The 21,292-nt window shown below is 39.8% G+C and overlaps 1 protein-coding gene across 2 annotated transcripts in view; it reads left to right on the forward strand.

Annotated features, from left to right (window-relative positions):
- ST3GAL6 (ST3 beta-galactoside alpha-2,3-sialyltransferase 6) overlaps positions 1–21,292 on the forward strand; it is a 58,229-nt gene that overhangs the window by 18,719 nt on the left and 18,218 nt on the right. Inside the window, exons 3-6 of one of the 2 annotated variants that reach the window (XM_023725341.1) lie at positions 2,434–2,533; positions 4,960–5,037; positions 9,271–9,374; positions 10,952–11,015. In XM_023725341.1, coding sequence (XP_023581109.1) covers positions 2,445–2,533; positions 4,960–5,037; positions 9,271–9,374; positions 10,952–11,015 — 335 coding nt within the window. In that variant the 5' untranslated portion in view covers positions 2,434–2,444. Of the gene's footprint in view, positions 1–2,433; positions 2,534–4,959; positions 5,038–9,270; positions 9,375–10,951; positions 11,016–21,292 lie in introns of those variants that run through there. The other variant, XM_023725342.1, reaches the window with a different exon arrangement.

Consider the following 21,292-nt stretch of genomic DNA (forward strand, 5'->3'; position numbering starts at 1 on the left):
TTATATAGTGTCCTTCTTTGTCTTTTATGGTAGATTTTGTTTTAAAGTCTATTTTATCTGAGATTAGAATTGCCACTCCTGCTTGTTTTTGTTTTTTGATGCCTGACTTTGGTGTTCTCAAAACCCATGCATTTTACTGTGTAGTAAAGAGTGCAGCTGGCTTTAGGTTTAAAAAAAACAACAAAATATATAATAACAGAAAATAAAATATACAAGCTTATTCAGCCCATATTTTGTGCCACATGCTGTGCCAGGCTCCCGTCATTTCAGTTTATCCTTCTAACACCCAATGAAGTAGGTTGTGTGCACTCACCTTTAAACCCAAAAGGACACTCAGGCCAAAAGAGGTCCACTGATTTGCCCAAGATCCCCCAAGGCAGGAATTAAATGGAGTTGAGCTATGAATCTTGTCTTCTGGCTTCTGACCAGTGTTGGCACTTCACAGGGATTCTGTATACAAATTAGAAGTATGTGTAAACTGACGTTTGCTCATTTAACTCGCTTGTTTATTTTCTTTCTAATGATGTAGGCTTTGTTTCTAACTAATTTATAATGGTGGCTTGAGGGGGTGGTGACTGCTTTCAGAGCAGTGAGATTGCTTTCACAGCTGACAGCAAACGAGTCCAGAAAACCCATTGCCATCGAGTCAATTCTGACTCATAGTAAACCTACAGGACACAGTAGAATTGCCCTGTAGCGTTTCCAAGGCTGTAAATCTTTACAGGAGCAGACTGCCACATCTTTCTCCCACAGAGTGGCTGGTGGGTTCAAACTGCTGACCTTTTTCGTTAGCAGCCGAGCTCTTAACCACTGCATCACCAGGGCTCCTTAGCAAGGGAGTAGAATCCAGCTATGTCAATAGATACTCACTAGAGTTTAGAATCACTTAATAAACATACCCACACACTCATTAGCTTCTGAGGGCCTCACTCTAGTAGAGCCTAGCACCATAATGGCATTTATTAACATGACCCTGCATCATCAGCACTTAAATTATGTTTAGAACTTATTCTACCATTAAAAGGGCAGCAATGATGAGGATATTGGTGGTTCAGTGGTAGGATTCTCGCCTTCCATGCAGGAGAACCAGGTTTGATTTCTAGCCAGCAAACTTCATGCATAACCACCACTCATCTGCCAGTGGAGGCTTGCCTGTTGCTATGATGCTGAACAGGTTTCAGTAGAATTTCCAGACTAAGGCAGACTAGGAAGAAAGGCCTGGAAATCTACTTCTGAAAATCAGTCAGTGAAAACCATATGGATCACAGTGGTTTACAACCAGTCACGGGAATGGGGTTGAACCGGGCAGCATTTCGTTCTATTGTGCGTGAGGTTGCCATGAGTCGGGGTGGGGATCACGGGACAGACTCAAGGACAGCTAACAACAACTACAACATAACATTATTTGGAAATGTATCCAACTAGTTGCCTACTGAATGCTGAGTGCCTCTGAATGGAGTTAGTAGATAGGAATAGGAGAGGTGTGGTACCTACAATTGTTCAGATGGACCAGATACTTGATAAGAGAAGCAAAGACATAGTATACCTGTTTAAAGTCACATGCTTTGAAATAGCAGATCTATTGTGGAAGCATACAATGTATTAAATTTGTCTTACACTTTAATTACATGTAAAAATGGGCACATTTTCATTTTTGTCTATGAAGCCAAAGTGGAAGCTACATATGTTTTGGTTGATTTTTGCATTTGTTTCCTGGGGAGGACTATGCCCAGGTTTTTGTCTATATGCAAATGTGCAATGAACTGTTACTATCAATGTAATACAAAAACATGCAGATAATTAGCTGAATTTACCTAGGCTTTGTTTGATGCTGAAAAATCAAATAGGTACATTAAAAAGTGTATAAAAATTGAGGATATGGGAAATATCTTTCAATAGCTTTTTCCTCAGCTTTTCAAAATTAGAAAAAGAACTCATAAAAAATATGATGTATAGCATTTGAAAGTCCTTTCAAGGACAGAAGAAAATGACATGTTTATTCATATCTTACTGCATATATTTGCTCTCTGTTGAGAGAGAGAGAGAGAAAATAGATATTCTTAAAGTCCTCCCCAAGAAGTTTTGGATATGGAGTAGATGTGTTAAAAAAAAAAAAAAAAATTCTTTTCTTTCTTCCTAATGTGGGAAAGTAGTCACTGGCTTTGAAACCATGAAACTGTTCATTGCTCTAAACTTGTACCCTGTTGTGTTGATTAAAAGATAAGAGAATAGAAATAGGGAAAGCATTCTCTCTCTGTACTTCTAGTGGGTATTTCCAGAATTATAAGCCTGCATCATTTTCTTCCAGTGTTTCTTCTCTGCGTGTTTACACACTAATGCTTGGATTTGAGCCATTGTGTACAATTCATCTGTGCATCGGTCTTGCCTTTCTTTTGAACTAAATCTGTGTATCACTTCATTCTTATGTTTCAGGTGGGCCAGCCATGAGAGGGTACCTTGTGGCCATATTCCTGAGTGCTATCTTCCTCTACTATGTGCTGCATTGTATCTTATGGGGAACAAATGTCTATTGGTAAGTTTTGTTTTGTTATTTAAAAATAACTCCCAAACTCATCTTTCATATCCATAAAATACGATATTAGAGGGACCTCTAAAAAATACTGTAAGGTTGTAACATTTTACCTTTTCTGGCTTTCCATTATACACTGAGGTTTTACTATTCCAGTATCCTGAAGATTGTATCTCTAACAGTTTAAAAAGTAATAAACAACACCCTTCTTTTACTAATTCTCCAATGAACTGGTGATGTTGACCATCTTGAGTACGTAACATTATTTATATGGTATTTCATTTCCTTAAATTAATGGAGCAATTCTTGGGCTTAGTGGCACTTTACTTTTAGAGCCCCAAATTCTAAAATAATATATAAAATATAGACACTACTTATGGTTTCCTTTGTTTAAAAATGTTTGCTAAATGATGAAATACACATGTATTTTTTGAAACCACTTGATTTCAAACGTCATATATAAAACTCTCAAGAGGCACATAGTTTTACTGCGGTGAAAATCCCTAAGAAGTTTCCTAACCTTTCTCCCCATTGTCAGTCCTTTGGCCAAGAATAAAGTTTTGATGACCTTTAAATGTTAAACATGTGATAGTGCATAAATATATCAAAATGAATCACACAGCAACTTCCTGTCTTAGATAAAGACTTGGTTTTTTTTTGGCCAGTGATTCAGTAGTAGATCCTAGATCATGTTTCTAGCTTGTGCTTAGAAAATAGAAATTAAATTGATGTTTCTGCATTTAATTGCATCATTGGGTGGTTGAAAAATAATTATAATGCTTGACATGGAAGGCAGTTAGGCAAATAGCCACTGGAAAAAAACCCCAACATTCAACGAAATGAAAGGTTGGCTGTTCGAACTCATCTAGTGGCTCTGCGGGAGAAAGACCTGGCTATCTGCTCCCACAAAGATTACAGGTTAGAAAACCCTATGGGGCAGTTCTGCTTTGTCACATGGGGTCACTATGAGTCAAAATAGACTACAAGGTAGGTGGGCTTGACCCAAAGTTTTTAGGCTTTGGACCCAAATATCGGGGTAAAGAACATCGCACCCTGATTATACACTAAGTGAGGATTATACCATATGGTATAATCTTTCACATCTGCCATATCTTGTCTCCATCCCACACTTAGTCATGGAGGACAAGAATAGAAAAGAAAGCAAGAAGCTTACTAGATTGTTGTTTCTTACAAATTCTATTGTTGGTCACAGTGGGAATGATAAAGAAGACAGTGAAAATGGTCTGAATTTAGCACAGTCTTTTGTCCTCAAGATATAAGGAATTTTCATGTTGTTCCTAAGCTAATACATTACTCCAATCACGGAAAGTGCCATGGGAAATTACCTCAGATGGGTGTTTGTGACATGGACTTGCATCCCTAAAAACTATTTGAGATAAATAATTTTCTTCTTTTTTAAAGCAACTTAAAAGTTTGTCTTTACAATATCCCAATATAGTAATCTGCTTCATTTTGTTCTCTGGATATAATTCGGTTTTTAATGGCCTGATGAGCTGGTGTACTATGTTTGTGTACCTTTCTTACATATGAACCAAGGGGTCCTTGCCATTTGTGGTATTCACAAAGGATGCTTTTCTGTATAAGGACTTCACTAGCCCCACAGCCCAGAAACCTAGCAGTTCTAACTATGGAGATTTTCTACCAGAAAAATTTGAAAATTGTCTCTAACCATAAAGGGTTTAGGCTTTCTCTTTCAGTTTTAACCTTGAATATTGATCAATCCTCTTTTTATTTTATTTCTTCCCATAATTGATGATCATTAATGAACTCTTATATTAAGCCGTTTTCCTCTTTCCGACTGAGTCTGGGTCACCCTCCCTTCATTTATTTTTGTTGTTTTCTGTCCTGTTTCACAATACCCTTTTAAATTGTGGAGACAAGTATTCTATTTAGGAGACAGACAAGAGCCTGACCTGTGCCAAGAATAGAGGATAGTTAGACACGACTCTACATAGAGTGATTTGTGGAGTTCCCCAGGATCACAAGGCAGTAATCAGGTGTTTCTGAGGTATTTGCTGCTGGCAGATGTCACCAGATGTGGCACGGAGGACCTAGATATCCGTAAGCTCTTGGGGTGAGTGGGGGCTTCTAAAAAGCGAGCCTGGTTATGGCTTCCAAAATACAGTAATCCTAGCCATTCTCAGAGGGTTCTCCTCACTGTTCTTCGAATCACTTCTGGGTTACTAGTCACCTCAGCCTTTTCCATGTTCCCTTGTCTTACACCCATAAAACCTAAAGTGTGTGCAGGATTTGGACAAGTACTGTGAAACTTCAGGGGCTGACAGAGATTTTTATTCCCTGACTGTGAAGCCTCTCACTGGAGGCGGAGTCAGTTGTCAGGGCATTTGCTTCCCTTCAGTTGTACTACCCAATTCTGGTTTCTGACTGACACCATTTTTGTCTCATAGGGTGCCACCTGTGGAAATGAAACGGAGAAATAAGATCCAGCCTTGTTTATCAAAGCCAGCTTTTGCCTCTCTCTTGAGGTAAAATTATGTATATATACATATATATACACACACATATAAAAGAAACTGTGATGTCTAAAATGTTCAAAATTTATCTTGCAACCATTTTCCACACTTGTTTACCTTTTTCTTAGAAATCTTAGCAGCATAAAGTAGACAGTCGTCTGTGTCTAAGGAAGAACTTGACTATCCTGTCCCTTTTTGTGCTTTTAGTCGGAGCCCTGCATATATTTTAAGAAAAGGCTTTGAAGAACTCAATCAAACCAGTATTCTTTTCACACAGGTGAAATTCGAGAAGTCTATTTGTGTCTGATCGTAAAAAGGAAACTGTTCTTTGGAGTTTTTGTTCTCGTGTTATTTTTTGCCCTTTAATTTTGTAGCTTCTTCTTCCTTGACTCTAAGTTAAACACTAGGGTTAGAAATTTTCCCCGACTTTCACTGAAATGCATAGAATGCAAGTAATGATTAGCCTGCCCAAAGGTACTTTCATTGTTCATTATGGTTGTCAGGACTTGTAGAGACTTTACTCTTCCATTTACAAATGTCATTTTCCTCTTGTCACCTCAACCCTTTGACTTTGTCAAGGTGCTTCTGGATAAATAGAAATAAATGAGGGTCTGGTCTAGGCATGTTTAATTGTAAAAAACAGGCACAAGCTTTTCAGTATTTTATCCATTAAGGATCAAGAACTCATATTTTGTTTTCTGTTTGTTTTCTTCTATTAAGTTATTGCACCATTCTATTATGAGTTCTTAATGTTTTGGAGTTACAGATTCCTTTAAAATCAGTTCACTCTCCTGAGGGCAGGGGGGACCATGGTCTCAGGGAACAACTAGCTCATTTGGCATAACGTAGTTTATAAAGAAAATGTTCTACATTCTACTTTGGTGAGTAGCGTCTGGGGTCTTAAAAACCTGTGAGCAGCCATCTAAGATACTCCACTGGTCTCACCGGTTCGGGAGCAAGGGAGAATGAAGGAAACTAAAGATACAAGGGAAAGATTAGTCCAAAGGACTAATGGACCACAACTACCACGGCTTCCACCAGACTCAGTCCAGCATAACTAGATGGTGCCAGGCTACCACCACTGACTGCTCTGACAGGGATCACAGTAGAGGGTCCTGGACAGAGCTGGAGAAAAATGTAGAACAGAATTCTAACTTACGAAAAAAATCCAGAATTACTGGCCTGACAGAAACTGGAGAAACCCTGAGAGTATGGCCCCAGAACACCCTTTTAGCTCTGTAATGAAGTCACTCCTGAGGTTCACCCCCCATCCAAAGATTAGACAGGCCCATAATGAGACTAAAGGGGCACACCAGCCCAGGGGCAAGGATTAGAAGGCAGGAGGGGACAGGAAAGCTGGTAATAGGGAACCCAAGGTCGAGAAGGGAGAGTGTTCACATGTCGTGGGGTTGTTAACCAATGTCTTAAAACAGTATGTGTGCTAACTGTTTAATGAGAAGCTACTTTGTTCTGTAAACTTGCATCTAAAGTACAATTAAAAAAAAAAACAGTCCACTCTCTGGAAAACTGCAGATACATAAAACATTTTTACATATGCTTACAGGTGTTTCACGGCCACTTGTAGCCTGTCCGTGGGTATGTGTTAAGAACACTTGCAAAACCAGAAGAGTGTTTTTCAACTTTTTTGACCATATGACCCATACTAAGAAACACATCTTACATTGGGACCTAGTACACATGCATATTTATAGTAAGAAAAAAAATAATTTTTACCGACTATTCCAGATGCATCATTTTCTGTTCTATTCACTTTTTTAAAGTGTGCTGAGCATAACTCAAAAAACTGATTTTATGAGGCATCTATGAGTTGCAGACTGCAGGTTTAAAATTCTATTCTGCAAGTTGAATTAAGGTCCTATTCAACTTTAGCAAAAGAAATATTGGCTTTCTAGAAAACCCAAAAGGGTTAAGGTTTTTATGCTGAAGTCACTTGCTCAGAAATACAGGAGAGACAGTAGCAGTCAGGAAAAGGTCACTTTGCAACACTGGAGGTGCTACCTGTAGTATTGTAAAGAGAACACCTGCTTTAGAGTCAGGCATCATGGATTTCAGCTTTGTCACTTATGGGTTGGTGACCCTATACCAGTTACTTCATTCTTATAGCCTCAGTTTCTTCATCTAAATTGAGGAATACACCTCACTTACTTTTCCAGGCTTCTCTACAAGTAGCAACAAGCAGAAATGCAATGCAATGTAATGTGAAGTAACATAATGTAATACAATGTAATATAATAATTATTACAGACAGGAACTGGTACTTATTGAGCGCCTACTATATGTAAGGCATTGTGCAAAATTTTAAATAATTATTTCACTTAGAACTAAAATGTAAGTCACCTAGCACAAGGTCTGACTGGCAATAGGTATTAATCGAAGTATTAATCACTGTCATTTTTACCCCTGCCAACTCCAAACAGTAGAGCCTTTTATTGCCTTGCCCTTGGGGTGCAAAGTCCGTCATGGTTCAGACTTCCCAGGGGAGACCAGGAAGATCTTAAGTGTTCTTAAGTCAGCTGACCTGCTACTTTCTCTTCCCAATGGACTTAGGAATCAACTGTGATCTAGAAATGACCCTTGGAGGTTGACTGGAACCCTGAAGCTGCTGTCACTGTCACAGCTGAAACTGGGGCACACGTCATATCTCAGGCAGGCAGGTCCAGGCTCTCAATTCCTTTCCTTAATCAGAAGGAGATGTGAGTTCTCAACTCAGCTCTGGAGACATTAAGCAACTATGACTTGCCCAAGCACACGTGGCTCCTGAGGGGCAAAGCCAGGCCAGCGCTGCAGCTATTTCACCCCTATTCTGCTGCTTTTTATTTCCATTTTGCCACGCAGCCTCAGAAACCCCCAGGGGCACTCTGGGTTCACTGCAGCTTTTAGGCAAAGGAAGTGCAAAGCTGATGTGGCTCTCCCTCAGAGGCAGAAAGGGTGGGCCACATTTGGGGCTGTAGTAGAGATTAGCTCAATTTGCCTGGCAGCATGTGGACAGCAAGCAGTTTTTTGGATGGGTGAAAATAGCATTTTAATATGAGCTTTAAGGCCCATTCCTTCTCTTTAATTTAAAAAAAAAAAAACAAAGGCCTTATTTATTTATTTATTTTTAACTTCACAATGGCCTCATAGAGATTTGAAGTTAAAATACATTCAATCATTTGTTAAACATGTATGGACTGCCTGCTCTGTGTCACATGCTAGAAGTGAGGAAACACAGGGCTGTTCCTGCCATTATCAAGCTTCCTGTATTGTCCAGGGCTGAGGGTAGGACAGAGCAGGCAGTAAAAAGATAAAGGCCTGCAGTGTAGTTCTTGTTCTTCAGTATATCTTTTTTTTTGTTGTTTTGGTGGCAGTATACACAACCAAAGGAGCCCTGGTGGCGCAGTGATAAAACGCTTGGCTGCTAACCAAAAGGTTGGCAGTTCAAACCCACCAGCCGCTCCGCAGGACAGAGATGTGGCAGTTGGCTTCCATAAGGATTACAGCCTTGGAAACCCTCTGGGGCAGTTCTACTCTGTCGTATACTGTTGCTATGAGTTGAAATTGACTTGACAGCAGCAGGTTTTGGGTTTGGTTGTCAGTTTACACATATAGATAATTCTTTGTAACAGCGCTATGCTCAAGGCAAACATTCTGTTGTTCAGTTTAACGATGGCTTTGTTAAACTATTGGTTCAAGGTTTAAAGATTATTTCTGGGCATTGGATTAGGGGTTCCCCCAATCTCAATGGATCCAGTAAATCTCTTCAGAATATCTTAATCTAACAAAATAATTTAGTTCTACCTGCATCTAACCTTTAATGTATTTTTTGTTTCTACAGCTGATATAATTTCATACATGTACTTTTTAATTAGGGAGTGGCTTAACATCAAATTTTATTTTCCCTTATTACTTCCTTTATTTCTTCCTGTATATGGCTATCATTTTATCATCTGGGGTTTTTTTGTTTTTAAATTTGATTTTTGTTTTTACCCCCAAGCTGTAACATAGTTTCAGTTCCAGTACCTGGAAGTGTTTCCATTCTGGTTGTACAGTTCCATTCCATATCCCGTTCTATTTCGTATTTAAATACTGTTTAGAACAATTTCTAAAGAATTAAAAAAATATATAGATTCATATATGGTCAGTATAACAGTGTGAATGTATGCTGCAGTTACTTTCAGTTGTGATTTTAGAAGCCTGAACATATTGTAGGCACTTGGCAAGTAATTCTTTATTCTTTCTTTCCAGATATCATCAGTTTCACCCTTTTCTGTGTGCATCCGACTTTAAAAAGATTGCTTCCTTGTATGGTAATGATAAGTTTGATTTGCCCTATGGGACAAAAACATCAGGTCAGTAGTATTATTCTTACCTTGCCCTACTAAATTTTAGTGGTGTTTGATGAGCAGTGCATGTTTATATCATCATTAAGGCCTTTTAATTTTTCTGCTTCATAATGATTCCTGAAGGATATGATTTTGGGGTATGATGAGGGGAATTAATCTTCAAAAAGTAAATTTCCAGCTCAAGAAATGAAGAAGGAAATGGACTGTAGGTCTAACTGCCTCCATGAACAACTACCTCCTTTGCTATGAGACCAGAAGAGTGGGAGGGTGCCCAGCTACCGTTACTGAATGTTTTGATCAAGGAGCCAGTAGATGGATCCTTGATCAAAAAGAGGAAAAATGGTAAACAGAATTTCAAATTCTTACAGAAACCAGACTTACAGAACCCATTGGGTCTGGGGGAATCCTGAAACCTATTACCTTGAGATAACCTTTAAGCCTTGAACTGAAACTATCCCATGAAGTCATCTTTAAACAACAGTTTCCTTCAACTAGTAAAGAATGTTCATCTCAAGCAGTGTATTCTTTTAAAGAATTATCTACATGAAATCAAATTGACAACAGTAACTCTAAAACACAGAGAAGTTTAGGGGGCAGAGAGTCTAAGTAAATGGTGGTGAAACAGTATGGGTAGAGATAGGGAGAATGGTAACAGCAATGTCATCGAACTGCACATGTAGAAGATGGTGAATGGCTGTATGTTTTGTTATGTCTATTTTCACACATATACAAAAGTAAATCTCCACTCCTTTTGAGGCAGTGTGAAATAAAAGAATAAAAACGGTAGATTTTTTTGTTGAGAAACTGCTTTTTACTTTTGCTCTGCCACTATATGATTTACATGAGCTTTCATGCCTTACTTTTTTTCTGATTTAGAATTAACAGAATAACCCTCTGGGTTAATTTCCTCTCTATCATCTCCCCATTTCACTTTTATACTTGTTAAGTTTATTTCATCAGCAAGTTCTAGATCCTTGATCAGTCTTAATTCAAACAGTGCATATTTTATTTTTGCTAAATTCAGAGAGAATGACTCCATCTACTAATGACAAAACACTTTTCTCTCTGCTGGTTTATATCAGATTGGCCTTATGCTGCTTTCCTGTCTCAATTTTCGATAGACCTCAAAAGCCCAAGAGGTGGCAGGCCTATGATATTCTGAGTTATAATTTGTTTATTCGATTAATATTTTTTCTTAATTTTGAAAATATTTGACAGAAAATTTGATAGTTTAGGAAGTTTAAGCTCATGAGATATTGATTTCTGTACCAACATGTCAGCTTCAGAATCATCTGATATAGCTAATTTTGGGCTTGCTTTTTTAATGATCATTTTCAGATTAAGCATCTCATTTCCCTGGGGTTTTTGGAAAGTTTCCTTAGAGCGTGTACCATTTTGAGTGTACCTATTCAGTCGTGCTGGCTAATTGTAGTTGTACAGTTAATTACTTTTTCACCACAGAGTATATTAAATGTGGCCATACCAGTTGGAAATGGGGGTGGGGGAGGAGGGCAAGATGGCTTGCTATGTGCCTGAGAAGCCATGGTTATCGTTTTATTCATAATGCTCCATTTTTCTTCTAGCGGAATATTTTCGAGTTGCTCTTTCAAAACTGCAGAGTTGTGATCTGTTTGATGAGTTTGACAAGTGAGTTTATTTCCTTGCTTCTGTCTGACTTTTAGCTAACATGGTTCAAAATATGCCCCCCAGGAAATGTAAAATGTATTTACCCAGGAAAATCTCATAGCATTTGTGTATAACTAAAACTTGTAGTGTTATTTCTATAACATTTGAAATAAATGAACTCAGAAATTAACGTAGAAGTTGTATAATTGGCTCAAAAGTTTGCGAAGTCTTGATAATGAGCAAAGCCGGTCCCAGGTTAGCACATTTCTAACTTATATTCATCTTTTCTAAGTTGTTGTCTGTTGTCATTTGCAGATTAATCCCCGCCCCCCTCCATTAATTAGTGCACAGCCTCTCTGCAAGGGCTTTCCCATACCTCTAAACTACTCTTGAGGAACCTTTCTGCTTCACTTGTTAAGGAGGTTGAATATTGCACTTCAGAGGCAGCTCTTTCCATGTTATTTTAGATGTGAGGGAAGCAACAGCTTGCTTCGATATAAATTTTTTGACTACAAAGGTAATTTAGTCTTTAGAACCTTTTGGTGTTGAGTTAACCCCTTAGGAATTGAACTGTCAAACGTAGACTTCTTGGGTCTTTATTTCACAAAGTTTTAAGCTACCCTTTAGAATTTGGCCAGCAGTCCAATGGGATGATATGGGTAGTCCACACATGTCAAGTCTCCATGAAAAAAGAAAATAGCAAAATTTCCCCTCTTGGCCAGCAGAACAGAGGTGCTGTGTGGTGGGTACAGAGGGTAGCGGTAGTGGACAGAGATGAGGAAGTGGAGATGGAGTTTACAGAACACAGCCACCAGAAAACTGTTAGATTTTATCTGAATCTATCTTGTTCTTTCTGTCTGAAACCCAGATTATTGAAGTACAAACTCTGTAATGGTATGCTGATTCATTGTTATAATTTAGAACTATGCCATCCATCTAATCAATTTCTATTCTGATCATGTGTCAACAGCGACCATATATTTTTTATAACTGAAGCATTGATAGAGCTCTCATTTACAGAGTATTGTTGTGTGCAGACATTGAACAGATGTGTTTTACATCAGTTCTAATTTTTACAACCACTTTGCAAGGTATGCTCAGTGATCTCGATCTTGTAAATGGAGAAACCCAGGCTGGGCAAACATCTGCAGTTTCTTACAGCTGATATTTGCAGCAGGTATCCGCAAATATTTGTAAAGATTCTTGACCCTGTAAATGTGAGCTACTGTTGGGACCATTAAACATATTTAACTAGAAGTTCCTTTCTTGCCTAGCTTTTATCGTAGAACTAGTCTGTGCTTTAGTTGCTTCCATAACCCTTGCTCATAGGTGTTCATCCATCTGTACGTGCCTTGGCCAGGCTGTTTCCTTTCTTCATCTGACTTGGACTTGCTGTTCCCTACCCTTCCTCCTTTGCCACTGAGAGTGCCCCGATCACCCACCATCAATCTAGGTCAGTTTCTTAGCATCATCTGTATTGGAGGAGGGGTGAGGGTGGTTGGTGAGGAAGGATTGAAAATCATGCTGACCACACAGGAGTCCTTTAATCTTAATGTAACAAGAGACTGATGTAGAGTAAATATAAATCAGAGACCCTATAGCTATACAGTGAACGAAATTTTCTTTGTAGGATCCCCACAAAGTGAGCACCGTGATGTATAAGTTTAATAACATCACAGATGCCCAGTAAGCATTGCTGAATTTCAAACCTGTTGCCTAGATACTTCAGAAGGGTATTAGTTAAGAATATATACTTATATATTTTTATATATACTTAAGCCCTGGTAGCGCAATTGTTAAGAGATTGGCTGCTAACCAAAAGGTCAGTGGTTCAAATCCACCAGCAGCTCCTTAGAAACCCTATGGGGCGGTTCTGTTCTGTCTTTTAGGGTTGTTATGAGTGGGAATCCACTTGACAGCAATGGGTTTGGTTTTCTGGTATGCTTATATATACTTATGTCACTATTATCTTCTATTTGAATAGCACTCAAGTTTTGGGAGGGGTTCTTGTGGAAAGTATAACTTTATATTCTGAGTTAAGTTTTTCTATATTTGTTGGGTATCCACTGTACAACACAAAGAAAATAGGAGGCCAGCCTATGCCTGAGTGATACATTTGAAATAAACTTCAGAAAGACAGAATATACCAAACTGCCTTATTGCTGCCCAAGTCAACTCAGTTTTTCTTCCAAGTGATCTTATGCATCTCCCATTTTTTCTCTTGGCCTGAGAAAAATGCACTGGAAGACAAAGTCAGAAAATGATCCTTCTTTCTCAGGTAGAGTGTTTGGACTACCCTTGGTAGGACAGTCCTCCCTAAGCCCCTGGTCGTGGATTTGGGAGCTGCCCTTCATGTACAAGCAGGAAGCCTTGTTGATCTAGGCTGCCTACTTTGTCATGGGCCTTGAGGTCAGAAGGGAGGGGCTGTAATAGAGCGAGGTCAACCCAACCCTTCAAGTCCCTTTCTCCCTTTTGCTGCTCTCTTCACTGATGTTTACCTGGCTGCTGGCCTTGTTCTCTGCTTATTCTTTCCTTACCTGTATTCTGGAAGATAATTGATGTATTTTTGGATACAGCAGCTGGGCATTCACTTTCTCCCTACCTTTTGTCCTCCTTCGGTCCTCTTTGTCCTTTCCAGAAAGGTTCAGGCATTTTCTCTTGCTTCAAATCTGAATCCTTTAAGGTTCTGCCAGATATAAGTCCTAGTTTTGTTCAGATATCTTGTTTGGCATGAGTGTTACCATCAGTTGGGATGTATTCCACTGTGAGTGGGAAAACTCAAAATATTAGTTGCTTTTACAAGACAGAAGTTTTCCTCTTTTGCATAGACATCCCGTAAATGAAGTCTACAGGAGAACATCCCCGGGCTGGCACAATGGTGCTGTGATCATAGGTACCAAGGCTGCTTCTTTGTTGCAACTCTGCCGTTCCTCATTACGTGGCTTCCTCCTTATGGTCCTTCATGCTTGCTTGAGTTCCAACAGTCACATCTACTTTTCTGCCAGCAGGGAGGAGGAAGGGGAGAAGAGCCCCCACCACTTAAGACTTGCCTCCTTCTTTAAGGACGTTCCCAGAAATCACACTACAGTACATGCATTACATCTAGTTATGTGTTTGAGTCAGTTTGTACCAACTTGTGAGAGCTGCAGCTCTTCCCAGCTGTGTTCAATGCCGTCAATGTGGTAGCTTGAAATAGCCATGGTGGGAGTATGTATACCATGGAAATTGGCAAACACTACAAACCAGGCTCGCCTAACCCCTGTCCACTCAGACCCAGTTGTTAAACATTTCCTAGCAACCACTGATTACATCCCATTGGACAGAACTCAGCACAAGGCACACCTTGCTGGGAGGTGGACTGGAAAATGTAGCCTTTATTCTAAATGGCTGGGGGCCCACCTTTATTCTAAATGACTGTGTATCCTATTTTAAGGGACAAAGCAGCATGATTACTGAGGGACAACTATCTGTCTTTATGAGTATTCTCCATCATTTCCTTTGTCACCACCTGTTGTTTCTGTGCTTGGTAACTCTCAGGACTCTGAAGTCAGTTATGTAAGTCTGTTCTGTAAGAACGTAGTTCAGTGCTTCATGACCTTAGCACCAACCATGGCTTCTCTCGTGAAAGATCAGTATGTGAAGCAGGTGAAGCATATTGGTCTTATTTATGCCACCTTTTTAGTAGCACTAGTAAAGTGATTCTGAGGCAGAGAGAATCTTTTTCTAAAGTTGCTTACCAGCCACTGAATTTTATTCTTTAAAAGGGTTGGAGTAAGAGAGTTCTGGGCCCAGCTCCATTTCTTGCTGACTGCATGACTTTGCGCAAATTATTTGACCTCAGTAGGCTTTCAGTGTACACCTTCTCCTCACTTACCGATATCTGTTTATCTGACATTTTGCATTTACAACAGTAAAAACTTCTCAGCTGCCGTGTTTAACAAACTTCACTAAATGTTGAGGATAGTTTAAGGCAGTTGCATCACAGAAAACCAAAAACCAAACCTAGTACCATCGAGTCGATTCCAGCTGAAGGCATACTTAAAACATGCCCATATTCCAAGGCCCTAGCCCTTCTTAGGGGCTCCTGACTGTCCATGTAGCTCTGAACACTGGCCTTGCTCCTGGTCCTTGGTCTTGCTTCTTTTTCCTTATTATTCCACAGCCAGAAGCAGCAAGAAGCCACTTAAGGTGCAAACAAGCTGCCCACTCCAACCACCAACATCGTTCTGAAAGCATGCCAGATTTTATGAAGAACGTTTTAGTACTGCAAGGGTGGTTATATAGTTGTTGTTAGTTGCCATCAAGTCAACTCAGTTATAGTGTTGTTGTTAGATGCCATTGAGTTGGTTCCAACTCATAGCAGCCCTATGTACAAAGTAATGAAACACTGCCCGGTCCTGTGCCATCCTCAGAATTTTAATACTTGAGCCCATTGTTGCAGCCACTGTATCAGTCCATCCTGTTGAGGGTCTTCCTCTTTTTTCCTGACCCTCTACTCTGCCAAGCATAATGTCCTTCTCCAGGGACTGGTCCCTCCTGATAACGTGTCCGAAGTATGTAGGACGAAGCCTCACCATCTAACAAGCATTCTGGCTGTACTTCTTCCAAGACAGATTTGTTCATTCTTCTGGCAGTCCATGGTATATTCAGTACTCTTTGCCAACACCATAATTCAAAGGTATCAATTCTTCTGTCTTTCTTAGTCATTTTCCAGCTTTCACATGCATATGAGGCGATTGAAAACACCATGGCTTGGATCAAGTGCACCTTAGTCCTTAAAGTGACATCTTTCCTTTTTAATACTTTAAAGAGATCTTTTGCAGCAGATTTGCCCAATGCAGTGTGCCACTGGATTTCTTGACTGCTGCTTCCATGGGTGTTGATTGTGGATCCAAGTAAAATGAAATCCTTGACGACTTCAGTATTTTCTCCATTTATCATGGTGTTGCTTATTGGTCAAGTTGTGAGGATTTTTGTCTTCTTTATGTCGAGGTGTAATCCGTACCAAAGGCTGTGGTCTTTGATCTTCATCAGTAAGTGTTTCAAGTCCTCTTCTCTTTGAGCAAGCAAGGTTGTGTCATCTGCATATGGCAGGTTGTTAATGGTTACATAGTAGCTACATCTAAATATCTTACTCAAAGGCAACACCTGTGTCAAGTCAGTCACTTGCCAAATGGACAGGAATTTGTGAAAGCTGGCTGATTGCTCATTCAAGCAAAATCCATTATGTTAGCACCAGCCAAGCTGGGTTAGATTGGCTACCAGCCAGGGCAGGTGCATGACCTAGAATACTTAACAAAAAAAAAAGTACATTAGCAGCATATTTGTTAAAAAGACTCCTAACGAGATAAGTGATATCAAGGTCTGCATCACTGTTCTAGACACTCTGCTGTCAGGAAGGAGTTCTCTACATTGCAGCCTTTTCAGCCAGGAGATCTTGAGCATGAGGGCAAGTTATGATTCTACATCAACAGAGTGAGTCATATGTGGTAAAGAGGCAAGAGGAGTCTTTTTTGTAACAACTGCTAGGTTCAGATGTTGGGCAAAGGTGAAGAATTCGTAGTAGATATGCCAGAGGAGATGGTCACATGCCACACAGAATAACGATGACATTTTAGCACCAGAGAGGACCTCAGTGGTTTTCTCAGGGCTTTGAATGCTGAGAATTTGCATTTCCACCCCAGACATACTGAACCAGAATCTACATTTTAAAAAGATCCCCAGGTGAGTCTTACGTATAATAAATTTTGAGAGCCACTGCTCTACTAGTGGTTCTCAGAATTGGTCCCTAATCAGCAGCATTAGCATCACCTGGGAGCTTGTTAGAAATGTAAATTATCAACAGAAGTTCAAAGGAAATGAACAGTTGGAAGCTCTGGATTCTTGTCACCAAAAGGAGAAAGCAAGGATCAAAAAGGTTAGTTCACCAGTCTAAGGGCTCAAGTGCTAAATGCGGGAGTCAGAATTAGTAGTCATGTCCCCACTAACAGTCCATTGCACATGTTTTAGTATCTTCTGGTTGTAAATGACAGTATTCCTGTTGTTGCTGTTGGTTGCAATCGAGTCAATGCAGATTCATGGTAATCCCATGTGTGCAGAGTAGAACTGCTCCATAGAGTTTTCAAGGCTGTGACCTTTCAGACAGAGATCACCAGACCTGTCTCCTCAGGTGCCTGGGTGGGTTCAAACCACTAACCTTTCGGCTAGTAATTGGGCCTGAACCATTTTTGCCACCAGGGAATCCTAACAGTACTCCTAAGAGTGGTTTAAACAATGCAGACATTTATCGTTATAACGGCACGTTTATGGTTTCAAGTCTGTAGGTTTATGGTTCCGGCTTGCGGGGCTGGCTGCTTATGGCTGCACAGCCTGTGAATTGCACAAATCCAGGCGGTACCCTTCATACATGTAGCTATCTGAATGGTGCTGCCTGAAGGTGGACAGTTGTAGGAGTGGATCAGTGGCTCAGTGGTGTCAGGAGTCCTGGGCAGCTTCTCCATGGAGTTTTCTGCTTTTCTCTCTTAGTCGTAAGATGGCTGCAGCTGTTCTTTGTGTCATCACATTATCAGTGTCCAGTTTCTATGCAGAAAGGAATAGGTGGGTAAATTTAAAAAAAAAAAAAAAAAGAGGTGTTTTACTTACATTATTCTCTTCAAAAAAAGAAAAAAAGTTGCCATCAAGCTGATTCTGACTCATTGCAACCCCATGTGTTCCTGACTAGAGCTGCTCCATAGGGTTTTCAAGGCTGCAACCTTTCAGAAGCAGATCACTAGGCCTTTCTTCCAAGGCACCTCTGGGTGGGTTCAAACCATGAACCTTTCACTTAGTAGCCAAGCACTTAACCATTTGCTCCACTATTCTCTTAAAAACCCATTGCCATCGAGTCGATTCTGACTGATAGTGATCCTATAGGACAGAGTAGAACTGCCCCATAGGGTTTCCAAAGCTGTAAATCTTTACAAAAGCAGACCGCCACATCGTTCTTCCATAGAGCAGCTGGTGGGTTCAAACCACTGACCTTTTGGTTAGCAGCTTAGCGCTTTAACCACTGTGCCACTAGGGTTCCTTACTATTCTCTTACTAGGGGTGAAATGTTTTCCAGAGGCATCTAACAGGCTTCTTCTAATGTGTTTTTGCCCAGAGATGGGTCACGTGGCCATCTCTAGACCAATCATTTGCTGAGGGAAATGGCTCCCTATTGTAGGCTTACTAAAGAAGGGCCCCACCAGCAAGGCACATGGGGTAACGGGTGTTGAGAATATGACCAGTAGGGTTTGCCATAGATGGTTACATGGAAGATGGAGCAGTATGTTTAAATGTGTATGATGCTGCTGAAGGGAAAAATGAATGTCAAAAAACACTCAGAAAAGAAGAAGACACATCACAGATTGTTTGAGAAGGTCAACTGAAGTTTCCTTTCTCTGAGTTTATGATGTTGACGTTTCCCTCTGCTTAGGGTGTCAACTTTCTGGCATTGTCTGGCTTTATGAGAAACATGCCTTTCACCTGGGTTGGTGTAATCTCTCGCCACTACCATTTCAGCAACTTTCCAGATTTTCTACTAACAGGTTCAGACACTCTGGAATGATTTTGTTTTCTGGGTGAGCAACTTGAGACATGTGCCTTTCTCTGGCTTTTTTCAGAGTAGGGGAATGAGTTACAGGTACCTGTTTCTCTAGAAACAAAATAGGAAAATGACCTCCTCTGCACTTAAAGCAAAGCAGAGCCAACTTCCAAAATGCACACAGCCTGTGTGAATCAGGAAGTGTTTTAGAATGTGGGGATAGAGAGTTTAAAAAGATACTATTCCTGCTCTCTAGGGACTCCTAATTCCTGAAGCTGTTTGTGCATCAAAATTAGGCTAATTAAAGATGGTGAAATTATACAATCACCCAAAGGACATTGGAAGCCATTGTTTCACACCTAAGAAAGCAGGCAAAGCTGGGAGCCAAGGCCAAGTGGATGAAGCCAAGGAGAGGATGAATCATGCCTTCAATAGTGTGTGGGTGCCTGCTGAGGACAGAGGGAAGCAATGTTACAAGGTGCTCCCAAGAGTCATGGGGTCACTCTGAGTACTAGCTGTAGGTAAGAACTTATTGCCAAAAAATAGCCATAGGAACTCCTCCAAAAGAATTGCTGGTGTTATATACGATCCTCTGAAAATTGTGTGGACCTTTGCAATAGATCTTACTAGGAAGAAAAGTGAATTTTCATTGACAAGATTTCCTTTCAAAAGCACTGACAAGCTTTTCTGACAATAAAGGGACTTGCCTCCCTATACCTGCACCCCCTCACCCCAAACGGGCGGAGAAGAAAATAGAAAGTGAAATTCCTAAGAATGTGGTGACATTGCACTGTCGAATCTTTGGAATTGGCATTCTCTCTTTTTCTTTTTCAATAATATTTTATTGTGTTTTAGGTGAAAGTTTACACAGCAAATTAGGTTCCCATTTAAGGATTTCTATACAAATTTTTCTGTGCCATTAGTTACAATTTTCATAATGTGTCAGCATTCGCATTATTTCCATACTGTTTGTTCTGTTTTCATTGATCTAGCCTCCTTTCCCCTCCTTGCTTTCTCACCTTTGCTTTTGGGTAAATGTTGACTGTTTCGCCTCATATAGTTGACTGTTTAAGGGAGCCATGGATGGATTAAGCAAGGTAAGCACATGCTTAGGGCATCAACAAAACAGGGGCACCAGTTGTCCAAAGCAAAGACCCATAGATGCCAAGCAGACAGGACACAAGGAAAAGTGAGTGCTGCAGTGGGAGGAAACTGGCAGGGCACTAAATGAGATTGATACCAGCTCCAATGCCAGCCAGAAATAAAGTGCACACATGGTCACATGGGCACCCATATGCAAGGTTGTTTAAGCTATGAAGCCCCTACCACTTCAACAGTCCCCTCCTGCGTCATTGAAACTCCTTATCTCGGCAAGTCTCTTGGGAGCATACTATTTCTTTCTAATAAACAAGAGATATGGGTGGGCTGTCAAGTCTAACTCTTGCTACATTCAGCCAGTATGCAACTGGATCCAACATGAGCAGTTATTGGGCAAGGACTGATTATGTTTATAGATAACAGGTCTCTGATCCATTTTGAGAGAACCGTCTTGTACATCCACATCTGCTGATCCAGCAACTCCAGCCAGGATGGCCAGCAATGCTCTTTGCCATGATACAAACACAAGGGTATGCTCTTGTGCACGCCCTGGTAAACAACCAATGGGAACTCCAGTCCCAGATGATGCACAAAAGTGAGGGAACTCAAATAAGTCGACCCCTGCAATGAATTCAGTCGAGTTACTTTTTAACTGTATAGCATATACATACAGAGTTCTGTCCTGTGTTTTATAAACAACGATATTTATCACTTTAACTTTAAATTGTGTTTGGAATAAATGCAGCCACAGTCTAGCATACATTTAATATAATATTAACATGGGTAATAATATGATACTAACATAGCAAACATCAAAAAAATACTGAAAATATTAATATTTATATAACACAAAAAGTATTTATGTATCAAGTGAATTTCATTTTCTACTGTCTGTTGTGCAGAACACAGTGCTTGATATTACTCTATATATGCTAATAAGCAAGGTATTAGGCACATTAAGAGGATGCAAAATTCAGTATTTATTTATTGTACAAAATATGTTTTTGTTTTGCAACAATGAGTGTGTTTCTAAATTCATCTTGCAAGAAAGCAACAAAGTGCATTTATCAGAACATTACATTTATATTTTATCAGAATATTTATGTATCTCTGTGTAAGAAAATTAAATAGTTCATCAAGGAAATAAATGAATATTTAGATAACAAACATTATATAAATGTATTTCATTTTCCATTTCCCTTCAGACTTTCTTTTAAGAAATTGATTGATACTATTATGACTTGCAAAACAAACTTGCTCTTTGAGAAGTGGTGCTATTGTTGCATCAATTTTGTATGTATCACCAAATATAGGAGTTGAACAATTTCAGAAGGAAATAAAATGTACATTTCATAAATTTTGTATACAATAACAATTATATTTTCATTTTCATTTTGGACTGATGGGGTGTAACCTCACATTCAGTTGTCTCTCATCCACCTCATAAGAATGCGCCGGTGGCATTATAATCATGTGGCTCATGACGTATCTGATCCTATACTGTGCAGAGAGTGAACTAAAATGTATCTTCAGACTGATCAAACCCTTGTATTTGTATCGTGCTCTTTGCAATCGCTCTCACCCCTGTCGAGTATCAGCAGTAGTCCAGTGAACTGTTAAGACGCAACATCAAAGA

This window comes from Trichechus manatus, unplaced genomic scaffold, assembly GCF_000243295.1.
Source record: "Trichechus manatus latirostris isolate Lorelei unplaced genomic scaffold, TriManLat1.0 scaffold00299, whole genome shotgun sequence".
Classification (NCBI taxonomy): domain Eukaryota; kingdom Metazoa; phylum Chordata; class Mammalia; order Sirenia; family Trichechidae; genus Trichechus; species Trichechus manatus.